Source organism: Hyperolius riggenbachi, chromosome 7 (genome assembly GCF_040937935.1).
Source record: "Hyperolius riggenbachi isolate aHypRig1 chromosome 7, aHypRig1.pri, whole genome shotgun sequence".
Classification (NCBI taxonomy): domain Eukaryota; kingdom Metazoa; phylum Chordata; class Amphibia; order Anura; family Hyperoliidae; genus Hyperolius; species Hyperolius riggenbachi.
This window is the reverse complement of record NC_090652.1, coordinates 73,642,286-73,657,727: the sequence shown is the minus strand read 5'-3', so window position 1 is coordinate 73,657,727 and position 15,442 is coordinate 73,642,286. Positions and strand designations below refer to the sequence as shown.

At 43.0% G+C, this 15,442-nt stretch overlaps 1 protein-coding gene across 1 annotated transcript in view; it reads right to left on the bottom strand.

The window, feature by feature from the left end:
* Window positions 1-3,834: 3,834 nt before the first annotated feature.
* Window positions 3,835-15,442, bottom strand: part of PAQR4 (progestin and adipoQ receptor family member 4) — a 45,558-nt gene continuing 33,950 nt past the window's right edge. Inside the window, exon 3 of the mRNA XM_068244095.1 lies at window positions 3,835-8,260. Within this exon, the coding sequence (XP_068100196.1) occupies window positions 7,827-8,260 (434 nt within the window). The 3' untranslated portion in view covers window positions 3,835-7,826. The remainder of the gene's footprint in view (window positions 8,261-15,442) is intronic.

The following is a 15,442-nucleotide window of genomic DNA, read 5'->3' as shown; positions in this document are numbered from 1 at the left end:
ATGCTTGTTTCTGATGTTATTCAGATACTACTGCAGAGAAATAGACCAGCAGGGCTGCCACGCAACTGGTATTGATTAATAGGAAATAACTATGGCAGCCTCCGTATACCTCTTACTTCAGTTCCCATTTCACTTGGATAAGCATGCCGGGTGAGAATAGTCGAAGCACCAGACCTGCATTATTGGTCCAGGTTACTGACTCAGAATCTATCCCAGCCATGCAACAAGTGTTGGGAGGAATGGGGGGTTGGCAGCTTTCCTGTCCCTTTATGTCTGGCAAGGAAAGGGTTGCTGTCCTGTTTAATGGACTTCTTTTTTTTTAATTAAAGACCGATATTGAATTGTTACCCAAGCTGGTGTCATCTGTTATTAATAAGGACATTTATGTTTCAATACACGGGCCACCTTGTCACCTTGCAGAGATTGGGACTCAATCCCTCAGTCGACCTTGCAGGGCCAACCCTGTACAGACACATTGCTTGCCTGCAGCTTAGAAACAAGTTTTGCTGCCATGCGGAGGCCTGACAGAGTGGTGCACGAGTGATTTCACACCGGGAGAACAACGCTCTCGGCTGGTGGAAACGGTCCGGGGGCATCAGGGGTCAACTTTACACATAGTAGATTCTCAGAAGAGGCAGTTATCAACCACCTTGGCCAAGGTTCATCTAACATGTACACAACCCAACTAAGAGTGGAACATATACTATTTAGCTCAAATGCAGAAGAAAGAAAAGCTACAATTTCTTAGAGTATTAGAAGTACACTAGAAACTGGGGAAATATCCAACTATTACAGCAACTTATATCATTTGGGAGGTTTAGGGCCTGTTCATACTTGCTGCGTTTGTAGAACGCGTATAAATTCAAAGAAACGCAAGTTGAAAAACGCATGCGTTTTTCTTGCGTTTGAATGCGTTTTCTATTGCGTTTTGCACAAACACGTGACCCAGGGGAAAAAAAAGAATTATGGGAACCGCAGAGGAAAACGGACGCTAAAAACGCAATAGTACGCGTTTTTGATACGTGTCCATAGACTTTCATTGCGTCCGTTTCTATGTGTATCGCACAGAACTGCGTGCAGCAATGCGGATGAGAAACGTATGCGTCTCATACGCATACATGTGAACTAGCCCATTCAAAAGCATTAGGAGCCGTTTCTATGCGTTTTTTGTTCCAGTACGCGTTCCCTGAAAACGGCTAGGAACGCATATAGTGTGAACAGGCCCTTAGGGTATAACCTTTCCTTCTATGGACTTTTTGATGGGAGCCCTAGATCTATTGAGGGATTCTCAATTTGAGGAGATCCTTGATGTCCCCGGTATTGAGGCAACTTTTATTGGAGCAGTCAAAGGAGTTGCCACCGGGAAAAGTCCTGGACTGGATGGCTTCCCACATTTCAGCATACATTGTCAAAATAGCATACATTTAAAGTGATATTCTCCTCAGTAGAATCAATGTCCACTTGCTGTGCTGTGGGCTCGGTCCTTGCTTTGCTCGAGCAACTTTTTATTCTAACTCTGTCCACTTGGATGGTGGACATTGCACACCAGGACCCTCGCCTGCTCGCTGGGCTTTGGGCTGGAAATACAGGTTGCAAGGTTTGTATAAATTGTGGGTATTATGGGGTTACTTTATGGCATGACTTTGCACTGCTCAGTAGCTTTTGTATGCTAATTTGATGGGTATGCTAAAATATCGTCGATTGTGTTTTTTTTTTTTTTTTTTTTTTTTTTTTTTTTTTTTGAGGGTTAATAATATAAAAAAAAAACAGACCCTCTCATATCTAACAAATAGCGCCCAATTCTACTGATACAGAAATAAGATAAATACTCCTTGGCGTCCATTCTCAATGGAGCCAAATCGGGTTTACCTCCATGTATATTCAGATGTGGAATCGCAGCCTGTTGAAATCAGTAGGCTGCTTCCAAACTGAGTGCAGGGGGAAACATTCTGCCTAATGTTAGGTACACACAATACAATTTTCTGACTGATTTACTGTCAAATCGATTATTTCCAACAGGTCTGATCTGATTTCCAATCAATTTTCCGTTCACTTCTATGGGAAATCGATCGGAAATCAGATCAGACCTGTTGGAAATAATCTATCTGACCATAAATCTGTCAAAGAATTGTATTGTGTGTACCTAGCCTTGGTGTGCACAAACTTTAGACCTATTTCAATAATAATATGCATGTGATGCAATTTCAGATATCCTATCAACCACACTCTAAAGGTGCTCATACATTACTCGATTTTCCTGTTTGGTTTCATGGAGGCATAACATCACTCAGATCCATTAGTGAAGGACATTTGCCAAGATCTTGCTTGCAGTATGAGCCACTAGTCTATTTACTTTCAATCGACCACACTGCTTTCAATCACCCAATAAAGTTGATTGCTTAATCTTTCAATGAAATATCAAGTAATGTATGGCATCTTAAAGGATACCTAAATAAAGAAAAGTTGCATACTCATCTAAGAGGGAAGCTTCTGGATCCTATAGATCCTTCCTGGTCTTCTGTCTCCTCATTCCCCGCTGTCCCCCATTCAAATCTCCCACAGGCTGCACCTTTGGGTCTCCTCTCAAGGCTTTGGGGAGTACCTGGGTCTCTGTGTTCTTCTGAAGACTAGCAGCTCTGTGCTGCCCACATGCGAGTCCATGCCTGTGCAAACGGAGCCGCTCATCTTTGGAAGTCTCAGGAGACCCAAGTATGTCCCAGATCTTGAAAGGACACCGTAAGGTTTTCTTTGACATCCTAGTTCCCGGCGGTGGAACGAGGAGATGCAGAGAAGAATGGGAAGGCCCATACCCACTACGCGATTTTTCTGACTGGCCATTTTTGGAGCAATGAGCGATCGTTTCCACGATCTTGCGATGTTGGCGCGACGAACGTTTAGTGACGTGTGGCCACAATCCTCGTTACATGGGATCGCTGTTGACTCCGAGCAAAGTACCGCGATCGCTTGACTTCTCCTTTGCTCCAGTCCTATGACATCACTTGTACCCGCCGGCTGGAAGATGGATTGTGGAACATTCGTTGTCAATGGGATGTCACTGGATTATCTTCCTCCGTTAAGTGTTGAGAATTCAGCTTAAGGGATCCAGAGCCTTCCAACTTCTTAGGTGACTTTTTTATGGTATCTTAGACTTCAATAAATGATATTTTTAAACAACTTATTCCTTTTTGTTGCCATTGACAATTTGTGACATATTACATGTGGGCTGCAACATTGAAAATGACCTTGGACTGTAGAGAGGGCGGATGACAAGTTTTTGTGCTATTACAGATGTGAGCATTGCTTCAATGGGAATTTTATTGAAGAAATGTCACCAGGCCTGATGTTGCCACTGTTGGTGAATAACTTCAATTGTAGGTGAGATGGTGACTGGCTCAAGTGCTCTGGCAGTTGTGTGGACAGTGAGGAGTTGAGTATAGAAGTGAGGTTTGTAGTTTAGGTAGGGGATAGTGGGACATGGGAAATATACACCGATTTGTGTGACTGGGGGGGAGGAAGCATCAAAAGTGGTGGCCTGCAGCACGGGTGGAGGGACTTGGGCAGCAGAACATGCCAAGTATAGGGTAGTAATTGGGTAGGGGAGATTGGTACTCTGTAAGATATCTGTAAAATTGGTGCAACCTGCAACTGCTAGCGTTGTCCATATGCAGCTATCTCTGCACCCAGTCAATCAATAAAAAGAAACCCTTTTCTTTTGAATCTGTAATTGATTACTAATGTCTGTTGATTACTAATGTAGGAAATACAATTCTAGGGCTGGGTGTGCAGAAGTGTGCTGCTACCGATCTGTAGCTGTTAGACAGATAAGAGAAGGACTGCAGGTGTCATAAAATGAATTTATTAATATTTATTATTGCATCAGTAATACTGGCCTCGTGCAAAGCCCTGCGGGATATGCTGCAGCTACCATCCAGACTTCAGCTCTGGAGATGGGCTGCAGCACGAGGTGTAAGGCGACTTTCTCCCCAGCCCAAGACACTGGAGACCCCATGCTGGCTGGCTGGCTGCTCATGTGACTTGGATCTCTTGTACAGCTTTTGTTCACAAGAGGGATTGTGTGTGTCTCCTCTCCACCCCTCTCCGTGTGGGGGATATTGTTCTGATTCTCTGGTCTGGATGTGTCACTGATGACCTAGTAGGGATGGTCTATGAGATGCAAAGAATTCGGAGTGGATGCAGCATTATATGCAAAGTAGCTTGAAAACTGACCAATCAAACTCCACCTTGGTGGGATTTGATTGGTCCATTTTCAAACTGCATAATCCTCCCTCTCCTCAGAATTATTTGCATCTCATCGGCCAACCCTGCTGACTAGTAAGGAAGATCAATGAGATGCTAATTTTTCTCACTGGCATTCAAATAGAAGGTAGCTTGGAATTGAACTGCTCAGCATTGGATTGGGCAGACTCCAAGCTACATATCATTTGCATTGAATTAGCATGCAAACTGGAAGTATTAGTATCTCATTCACCAACTCTACTGCTAATTCTGTTTCTCATTAGATTTCAGTAATACATAAACATTTTTCAAATTTTTTTTTTTTTTTACTTTCTCAACGTGTGCAGAAAACACATGGCACCTGTAGAATGGCTGCCACAAAAGGTCTAGTGCCAGATCCTCTTCTGTGCGTCAGAAAACCATTGCCCTAAACTGTGCCCAACTACTTCCTGCCAGCCGCAGACCCAGCTGCCAATAACTGTGCTTTCATTGGCCTATAGACGGCAGGAAGGTAGGATGGAAGGCAGAGCCTCTGATCAGTGGTCTATAGACGGGAGGAGGGTGGAATGGAAGGTGGGGCCTCTGATCAGTGCTCTATATACAGCAGGAAAGTGGGATGAAAGGCGGAGCCTCTGATCAGTGGTCTATAGATAGCAGGAAGGTGGGATGGAAAGCTGGCCTCTGATCACTGATCTATAGACAGCAGGAAGGTGGGATGGAAGGCAGGGCCTCTGATCAGTGGTCTATAGATAGGTGGAAGGTGGGGCCTCTGGTGATCTAAAGACAAGTGGAAGGTGGGATGGAAGGCAAGACCTCTGATCAATGGTCTATAGATAAGTGGAAGGTGGGATGCAGACGGGACTTCTGATCAGTGGTGTATAAACAGCAGGAAGGTGAAATGAAAGGCAGGGTCTTTGATCGATTTGTTGTCTATAGACAGCTAGAAGGTGGGGCCTCTGATCGTTGGCCTATAGACAATTGGAAGGTGGGGTGGAAGACAGAACCTCTGCTCAGTGTAGGTCTAGGAATTCTGGCTTCTTCAGGTCACAGGAGAAGAACTGGAGTCTAACAAAGCTAGCTGGGTCATCATGTGGCATCTCCATGGAAGCAGCAGTGCTGGTGCACAAACTGTAAACTTCTGAACCTGATCCCATTGAGGTATGATCTGTGTGGTTACCTCCATATTCACCAAGCTGCATCTCATGGTACAGTGCACTCCAGCAGCCTCTACACAACAGGTGTCAAACTTAAATCCTCAAGGGCCATATCCATGCCAGTGTATAGGATGGACAGGGAAATGGAGCAATGTGGACTGCTTGATGAAACACACCTTTCCTAACTCAGTCCCATCAATTCATTTCAGCTGTGCCAAAAATGTGTGAGGACCTCGGCCCTGAAAGACTGGAGTTCAACATCCCTGCTACTGGGTATTCTAATATGCAAATACCACCTTTCAAGAGGAACAAGCTCTATGATTGGCCAGCAAAGCCTCCTATTGCAGGAGTTAGTCGGGGTCACACCCTGCTCTCCTGAGGAAGTTTGATATTTGCATATTAGAAAACACGGGGAGGTTGTAATACATGCAGGCATCTCTATCTGCTGGCAGAACACCACTCTAAATGCCACAGTCTGAGCTGCAGAATGTACCTCATCCTGGACTAATGCTGTTTTCTGCCATTTGTCACCAGTACCTGTATACTTCAGTGGTCATAGGGGTTTAAAGACTGCAGCATGTTGGGGCACTTGTGATGAACATTAAAGGTAGGTGGGTGTGTGCACCTCTGGGTGCTGCGTTACAGTCAGGGTGTCATTTCCCATAGGCCATTGCATGGAACTCCACACTTTTTTTGTTTCTGTTTTTAAATTGTGGGCAGCAGAGGGTGGGCTTAGAACCTCTGAAGACATTTACAGTACTCCCTGTTCTCAGTGGTATCACAGGAAGTTAGTGAAGATCCCTTTAACAGGGACATTGACAATAACAAAAACTTGCTAGGTTCCCATCTGTCACCACTCCATCAAAACTGCAAAAATAGTTGACTGGAGTTGAACAGCAATTAGCAATGTAGAACAAATTGTTTTGCTAATTAACCCAGACTAGTGATGGTCATTTCTAGAAGAACTCATGGAGAAGCATGTGAGGTTTGATCAGCTGATAGATTTGCAAAGCTCTGATTTGCTGTGATCACATTTTGCTTTAGCACATGATCGTGACTAGCAAATCAGAGACTTGCATACCCGTGTTCCCCCCGAAAATAAGACAGTGTCATATTAATTTTTGCTCCAAAAGACGTGCTGGGGTTTATTTTTAGGGCATGTCATATATTTATAAGAGCACCATAAAAATTGAAGAGGATCTAACGTTGTCGCCTCCTGTATAAGCTCCCAAGGTATTGTACGGTACTGATCAGGCACCTGCCCTGTCCCTGCACAATGCTTTGTGCTGGGATGACAGGACTGGTGCCCAATTGGCACTGCACTGCTGTGACCCCACTTGTTGTCTGCCTCTTCCTCCTCTGGATTGCACAGTAGGGGGGTGCGTGGCGGCTGCGCAGTGAGGGAAAGCCACATGCACCAGTAGCGTGAGCCCGGCAGTCACCGCTACACATCACAGGCACAAGATGCTGTCACACACAGTGCAGCCATCAGCACAGAGCAGCAACTGTACTTGGAACATCCTCATCCTTGTCCCACCACTCTGTCCTCTAGAAGCCCATCAAAACACTGTCTACAGTTAATGGAGGAAGATAATGAGCTGGTACCATAGGATCTAATGATGCATCCTGTATAAGCTCCTGTACAAGTTTTCATTCCTCCTCTTTAACTACCACCAAGGCTTATTTTCAGGTTAAGGCTTCGATTTCAAGCATGCTCAATATTTCAGCTAGGGCTTATTTTCAGGGTAGGACTTATTTTCAGGGAAACGGGGTATATATTACCAGACCAACCTGATCACATGCTTCTCCGTGAGTTCTCCTAGACATAACCATCAATAGCCCAGACCGACACCACGTAATTTCTCTTCTCTGGACAGTGGACTGGTGGTGGCTAACAGTAGTGACCCCCATGGCTAGAGCAGAAGGGTGTAGCATCACCCCAACAACACTACTGCTCATCTAATCCTGCACGAAGTATTGTGTCATTCTTTCCATCAACAGCTCCATCATGTCTGCACCATAGCGCAGCCAGCAGGCCATCTGTGTAAGTGCAGTATTAATCTATTAACCACCCATCAACCTGCTCCTTCAGGCCTTGGAACAGGCTGCGTGGAGAAATCACAAGTCTCTCTTTCACAGGATAGAGTGTGGGAACTTGACCCATTCCCGGCTAATACTGACGTGTTAAATCTGCTCTCGACCAATTCCGAGACGCTCAAGTAACAAATGTCATTGTTCAAGTCTATCATCTTAGTATTCGTTCCCCTCCCGCAAAACATTGTGACACTTTTCCCGTCCTGAAGGAAATGCAAAAAAAGGTTCTACTTCTGTAAACGGGTTTGAATTGCTGGTTGCATGTGCAGCTACATATAACATCCTCTATTTCCTGTCCTGTGTCCATGGTGGTTGCTGATGATGTGTGCCGCTACTGTGGCTTCAATCCAGCGGACACCTATCGCTGCTTATCCACATGAGGTCAGACGATACTCCCCAGTGCAAATACAAGATGCTGATCACCACCAAAACGTGCATTATTTGGTGGCTGTTGCACCAGTAGTCAAATTTCCCCGGCCTCAGGCGTTCCGGGAGGCGGGAGATGTTGATAATTCCGCCGAGGAAGGCCAGGCTGTCCATAAGGAGGTAGCAGCGTAGAGAGAAGGGGTGGCCGGAGCCTATTCCTGCCCAGCGTAGATAGAAGAAAAAGAAGCGGAAGGCAGCTTGCCAGGCAAAGGAGCAGAGGCGTCGGACGTTGCTGTGAGCCCGGATAGCACAGAAGATGACATAGCTGGACAAGGCAGAGTATGCTATGAGAGACAGGCTCCGCAGGGATGGGTAGCACAGCAAGGTGCAGTATATGATGGGAAGAGCCCCTGTGGGGAGACAAATAGTAAAGTTTATTTACATATCAACAATCTGTAAACACGTAGTCAGTGCAAGATTTAGCTACTGTCCCTACAGCGAAAGTCAGTGCTATTGGTTTACCAAAACATTCATGGTTCTGTGTAGTCACTTATGCCACTGAAAAGCTTCCTCTCAATCTGTATGGGTTCAAGCTATTTAACCACTTCATCCCACAGGTCATTTTACCATTACCACCAAGAGCCATTTTCACTGATCAGCGCTCCTCCCATTCACCTGGCTATAACTTTATCACTGCTTCTCACACCTGAATGATCTGTATCTTGTTTTTATCGCCGCAAATTAGGCTTTTTGTGGGTGATATTTGTTTTTTAGCAATGGCTTTATTTTGTATGTATTTTATGGGGAAAAGAAGAAAAAAACTAAAAATAAACTAATCCTCCAATTCCATCTTCTATAGTTTTATAATAAGCAATGTTACTAAAGATAAACCATACATTTTATTTGCTCATTAGTCGTGGCTATCACAACATTTAAATTATGTTCCTAGTACAATGGCAACAATATATTATTTGGACAGTGTATTTTTTCAGTTTTGTTTTTTTTTATATATCTGGGCAATAACTACAAGCCCTTATTTACTAAAATAATAGTAATATACCCCCATGACATGCATTTAAAAAAAAAAAAGCCGAGTCCCTAAGGCAACTGTTCATGTATTTTTTTTTAAACTGTTTTTCTTTTCTTTTTAACAATGTTTATTAATTTATTAACTAAAAATGTATGCCTATTGTAATTGTACTTTTTGGTGCTACAAACACTATACTGGATTACCAGGAAGTGTTCAATTGTTTTTTTTCACTTTTATTATCATGAATGGATATGGGTGATGATCGGGGTCATCTCCATTCATTCCAGGCACCGCGATTGGCTCAGGGAACACTTGTTCCCCATTCACCAATCTCCGCCATGTAATGCCGCGGAAACACTGGATGCATATACGCATTCCGATAGACCAGAGTGGCTCCTATCTGGACAGCAATACTTATCCTGATAGGATTAAAGGAATACTGGGGTTGGGGGGAAATGAGTTGAACTTACCCGGGGCTTCTAATGGTCCCCCGCAGACATCCTGTGCCCACGCAGCCACTCACCGATGCTCCAGCCCCACCTCCGGTTCACTTCTGGAATTACTGACTTTAAAGTCTGAAAACCACTGCGCCTGCGTTGCCATGTCCTCGCTCCCGCTGATGTCACCAGGAGCGTACTGCACAAGCCCAGTATGGTCTGTGCCTGCGCAGTACGCTCCTGGTGACATCAGCGGGAGCGAGGACACGGCAACGCAGGCGCAGTGGTTTTCAGACTTTAAAGTCTGAAATTCCAGAAGTGAGGCGGGGCCGGAGCATCGGTGAGTGGCTGCGCGGGCACAGGACGTCTTTGGGGGACCATTAGAAGCCCCGGGTAAGTTCAACTCATTTTCTCCCAACCCCCCCCCCCCCCAACTACAGTACTCCTTTAAGTGGTTAAAAAAAATGGGAGCACGTTGATTGTTATCGGTTGTTCTCTACAATGCTTCTAATGTTCAAAAATCATTCGGTTTCTTGCAACACTTATGTTGAACTACTACAAATACATTCAAGATCACCTTATACTGTTATGTTTATGATTAGCTTGAAAAATCCTCATGGGGAGATTACCATGATCTATATTACCCTGCTCAAAATGCAAGACTAAAAAGGAGCTTTAACCATTACCAATATGGGGACACACCCTTTACCTGCCTTTTACTTACCTAGAGGTAAGTAAGAAAGCGAACCTCCACCTCACTGCAACGAGGGTTCCAGAACCAAACCACTGAAGGCAGAGGCCTCCTCCCTACCCCACAAGGGTCTAGTAAACGGGCGGACAGCACCTCTCCCTTCTCAACACTACAATGGCCTTTATTGTCCCTAGACTAATGTAACCCATTCCACTGACATTCCGAATGACATAACAACAGTTGAATGATAGGTTTAGGGCCTTTTTCCACTACACAGCTGAATCGCAAAATCGCTAGCGATTTTTTTTAATCACTAGGGTTGTTACTTTATCATTGAAATCATGAGAAGTATTTTCCACTATAGTGATTCAATTTGGAAATCGCAAATCGCTTTCTGGAGCGATTTTCAGAGTGAAAATGCAATGCAAATGAAAAATCGCAATCGCTGGCATTTGTGATTGCGATTGCTAGTGGAAAAGGGCCCTTAATGACTAACTGTACAAGATTTCTTTGCAAGCTTCCGAAACTTTCTTCTTCATACATGTTTCAGAACTGGATTCCTGATCCAGAGGAGGGAAACAGTAGTTTTATGCTGTGATTAAAGGGGCACTACAGCGAAAAACTAACATTTAAAATATGTGCAAACATATACAAATAAGAAGTACGTTTCTTTCAAAATAAAATGAGCCATAAGTCACTTCTCTCCTATGTCACTTACAGTAGGTAGTAGAAATCTAACAGAAGTGACAGGTTTTGAACTAGTCCATCTCTTCATAGGGGATTCTCCGCAAGGCTTTTATTCTTGATAAAGATATTCCCTAAAAATTATTTAAACAATGATGTTGGCCAGCTTCCCTGCTAATGGTGTTGGATATCACAACCATGGCTATGCTGCTGCCCTGGCTCTACTTCTCCAGGGATGTTTGACATCACTACTCTTAGGAGAACTGCTGCACTACACAAACAAGCTTCTAGCATATGAAATAAAGTGTGACAATTGAGTATTATTTCTGCTTCTTTGTACAACACAATGTTCACCAAATGAGCACTATCCAGAATTTTTTTTTGACTCTACTAACCTTGGGGTTAGACCTGAATGTATCATTTGTCACCATATAGGTTTCCAATTAGACCCTTTGATGCTATCTCAAAGTGTTACTGCTTTTAAAGAGGGATTGTCAGCCAAAAAAACAAATCCCATTTACCCACTGCTCTGTGTTTATTATGCACTCTACATCCTGACCCTGCAATGCAAGCATTCCATTATAATCATAAATATTTCTGCTGTAATAAATCTTATCTCACGCAGCCTAGCTCTATTTGGTACATTGCCGAAGAGAGGGAAGCTTGTTATCTCCCCTCCCACATTCCTGCTCCACACTGATTGGCTGAGGGCAGTTCAGTGTGTGGCTGAGAAGGGAAATGCACGCCAGTCTTCTGCAGAAGCTGCTGAAATACAATCTATGCTGTGCTCACATGTATTTACAAAGCGAGCTAGATGTGATAGTGCAGTTTCTAGAAGAAAAAGAGAGTAAGAGTAAATTACATCAGGGTTGGCTGCAGTCAGGGGCAGTAAAGATGGAAAATGCCTGAAACAGTTTTCTCTTTATTTACTATATAAAATTTACTGAAATCAAAGCGTGGACAGTACAATACATATGTTATGTAAGTAGTACAAGTATTTATCAACTTATATACGTGGTTTTTTTCCTGGGATAGTATGGCTGTCTCTGCTACTAGGGCGGAGAGAACACTAGGATTTATGTGATAAAGAGAGGATTTCTGTAAACAGGAAGGCTGGAATTTTAGCTGTGAGTTTGGAGGAAGCATTATGACTTGGATTCTTCAGACTCCATTATCATCGCAGCTTGTGATTGAAGCACACCTGAGTTGAGACAAAGCTACCTAGGGAAAACACTGAGGTACGTTCACACTAGATGCACATACCTCTGTGCATTGTCTGTTCCTCTCCTCATTCTCCCTCGTCTCTGTAATCACTCAGACTTTTAGCTAAAGTCAAATTTTCAAACAGGAAGAGGTGGGCTTGTTGTGATGTTCCCACCTATCACCGTCACATTCTCTTCCCCACCCCATTCACTTCCCTTAAAGCAGGCATGTCTTAATTCCAGCCCAGGGGCCATATGCGGCACACTGTGTCTTTTCTGGTGGCCCTTGAAGCTCTCTAGAGTTGTTAATTCCATGTGACCCACAGATCGTAGCTGCCGGGGCCACCTTATGTCACCGATCTGCCTCCTCCTTTACTCGCATGTAGGTTATCTGCCACCACTGTAGCATTATCAGCCACTGATTAGCATCCACCACTGTGCCAGTAGCACTATTCCTACATACTCAGAAATGGGACAAAATCCTCCAGCACCCAAGGCCGAGACACCAAAGTGCACCCCTCCATCCCTCCAACTCCAGCCGTCACACATTGATTGCTAATGGACTAAGAGCATCCCAGGGCTCAAACACCTTAATCTCTAGTTATCTGGCTTGCAGTCACTGCCATGTATCGCTTTTCCTTATTTCTCTCTACTCAAACACAATATGGGAATGATCGCTGAGTGAGTTGTGCACCCCCTCCTACACTGCGCCCTGAGGCTGGAGCCTCTCTCGCCTCTGCCTCGGCCCTGTGAAAGGGACATGGTAACTGCACATGATATATGGGTTATTTCCTGTGGAAGGGTTTCATTTGCCAAAATGTCACAGACATAGTGTAACTAACGGAAATAAGCAAAAATTGTGTTTAATTTCGCTAGTTCAGCCCCCCTAGCAGACTCAGAATGGTGATATGGCCTAAAAAGTTTGGACACCCGTGCCTTAAAGAACAAGCGACACCCATGCTAACCTAGAAATAAAAAAAACACATATATAAGTAGATAAATACTACTTCTACTTACATAACAGATGTATAACAGCCTTAAAAAAAAGGCTAAAAACTCACCTCTTTTCCCTAGCCTTTGAGACTGCATAATGCAGGGTCACAGCGCTTTGAGTCCCCAGGGAGAAAAAGCGCTATATAAATATTATTGTTATTGTTGTTATTGTGCTATCCACGTAATGATTCCTGTGAATTTTATAAAGGAAAAGCAGAAAATCCTATTCTAGGTAGTGGCCATTTTGCCAAGCTAATGCTGACATCATATCCTCCCTGACTCTTGTTTTCCCCTCTCCCTTCTCTTGCTCATTGTGTATTCATTAGCTGCCCTCCTCCCAGAGTCTTCAGACACTCCCACTGAGGTGTATACTAACAACTGCACTGTCTATTTTTTATTTACACATCCAATCACTGAGTCACCTCAGCCTTGCTTGTAAACACAAGTAATCAGAGGGTGTTTCTGAGAAGCAACTAGATAGGGAAATAAATGGAAGAGGAGAAATATATTATAGATAAAAAGAACTCCCAGCATTCAACTCATTGGCACTAGGGCCAGTGCTCCTAAAGTATGTGATCACTACAAACCATTACAGCAGAAAAAGTTTTGAATGCAGGATTAGCATCTTTATCACTTAATACACTCAGACCAGTTGCTGTTGAAATTTTATTTTTATGGTGACAATACCGCTTTAAAGGGAAACTGAAGTGAGAGGAATATGGAGGATGCCATATTAATTTTCTTTGAAACAATACCAGTTGCTCGACTGTCCTGCTGATCCTCTGCTTCAAATACTTTTATCCAGAGACCCTGAACAAGCATATGCAGATCAGATGTTTCTGACAAAGATATCTGACAAGATTAGCTGCAGCTAAAGAGATCAGCAGGACTGCAAGGCAACTGGTATTGTTTAAATATAAATACATATGGCAGCCTCCATATACCTCTCACTTCAGGTTCCCATTAAAGGGAGCTTTCAGTGACATGTGACATGATGAAATAGACATGTGCATGTACAGTTTCTGACACACAAAAACATATGCTGTGTTGCTTTTTCTTTCTCTGCATTAAAGAGACACTGAAGCGAAAAAAAAAATTATGATATTATGATTTGTATGTGTAGTACAGCTAAGAAATAAAACATTAAGATCAGATACATCAGTCTAATTGTTTCCAGTACAGGAAGAGTTGAGAAACTACAGTTGTTATCTCTATGCAAACAAGCCATTAAGCTCTCCGACTAAGTTAGTCCTGGAGAGGGCTGTTATCTGACTTTTATGATCTCAACTGTTCCTGGACTATTTACTTTTTCTCTGCTAGAGGAGAGGTCATTAGTTCACTGACTGCTCTGAAAGACTCATTTTGAATGCTGAGTGTTGTGTAATCTGCACATATTATAGAATAATGCAATGTTAGAAAAAACACTATATACCTGAAAATAAAAGTATGAGAATATTTTCTTTGCTGCTAATCTTCTAGTAATTATTCATAGTACACAACCAATTCATTATATCATATTTTTTTTTCGCTTCAGTGTCTCTTTAAAGAGTTAATATTCAGCTATGCAACTGTACATAGTCTATAGTCAGACCCAGTTGGACTATAGTGTCCTTAACTGATAAGAAATTACAGCCATAAAATACTTTCCTGGCAGAGAACTGGGCTTCTGAGAGTGGGGGATAGATAAAAAAAGGCCAATAGTTAATATATTTTAGCACACTGAAACAGAGGACAAACTGTTTCATTGAGCTGAAACAAAACAATAAATCTACTTTTTAAGTTTTTAAATACAACATAAAACTGCAGGCTATCTAAAAGTCATTTTTAGGAGTAGGAGGATAATCATTTACCTCATCAGATTATTATCACTTAGGTTTCACTTTAAGAGGAGGGAATAGGAGAGTAATAGGCGGCAACATCACTGCAAGCCCGCCTCTTCCTGTCTGAAGATTTGACTTTAGCCAAAAGTCAGATTTTCAAGAAGTAATTATGGAGACCAGTGGGAAACAAGGAGATAAACAGACAACACAAAGAGGTATGTGGATCCAGCATGTGCTTACCTTAGGTAGCCTTGGGACAGGTATCCTTTAGAAGGAACCTGAGGTGAGAGACATATGAAAGCTGCCATATTTATTTCCTTTTAAACAATACTAGTTGCCTGGCAGTCCTGGTGATCTCTTTGGCTGTAGTATTGTCTGAATCACACACCTGAATCAACCTAGTCAGATTTTTGTCAGAATCAGAAACATCTGATCTGCATACTTGTTCAGGGTCTGTGAGTAAATGTATTAGAGGCAAGTAATCAGCAAGATATCCAGGCAACTGATATTGTTTAACCCTTTAGCAGCTAATTTATTTAGAGGCTTGCAAGTGCTCCAGGCCAATTTATTTTAGCTCATTTTTTAATTTCTTTGTTACATGTCCTTGCTTCTAATTAGTACTGCTGTAATGTGTATTTATGGCCACTTGCCACTAGGGGGCAGTGTGAGACAATAACAGAGGACTTCTGCTTTCAGTTTCTATATTTTCTGCTAGCAGAGAGATCAAAGCATTCC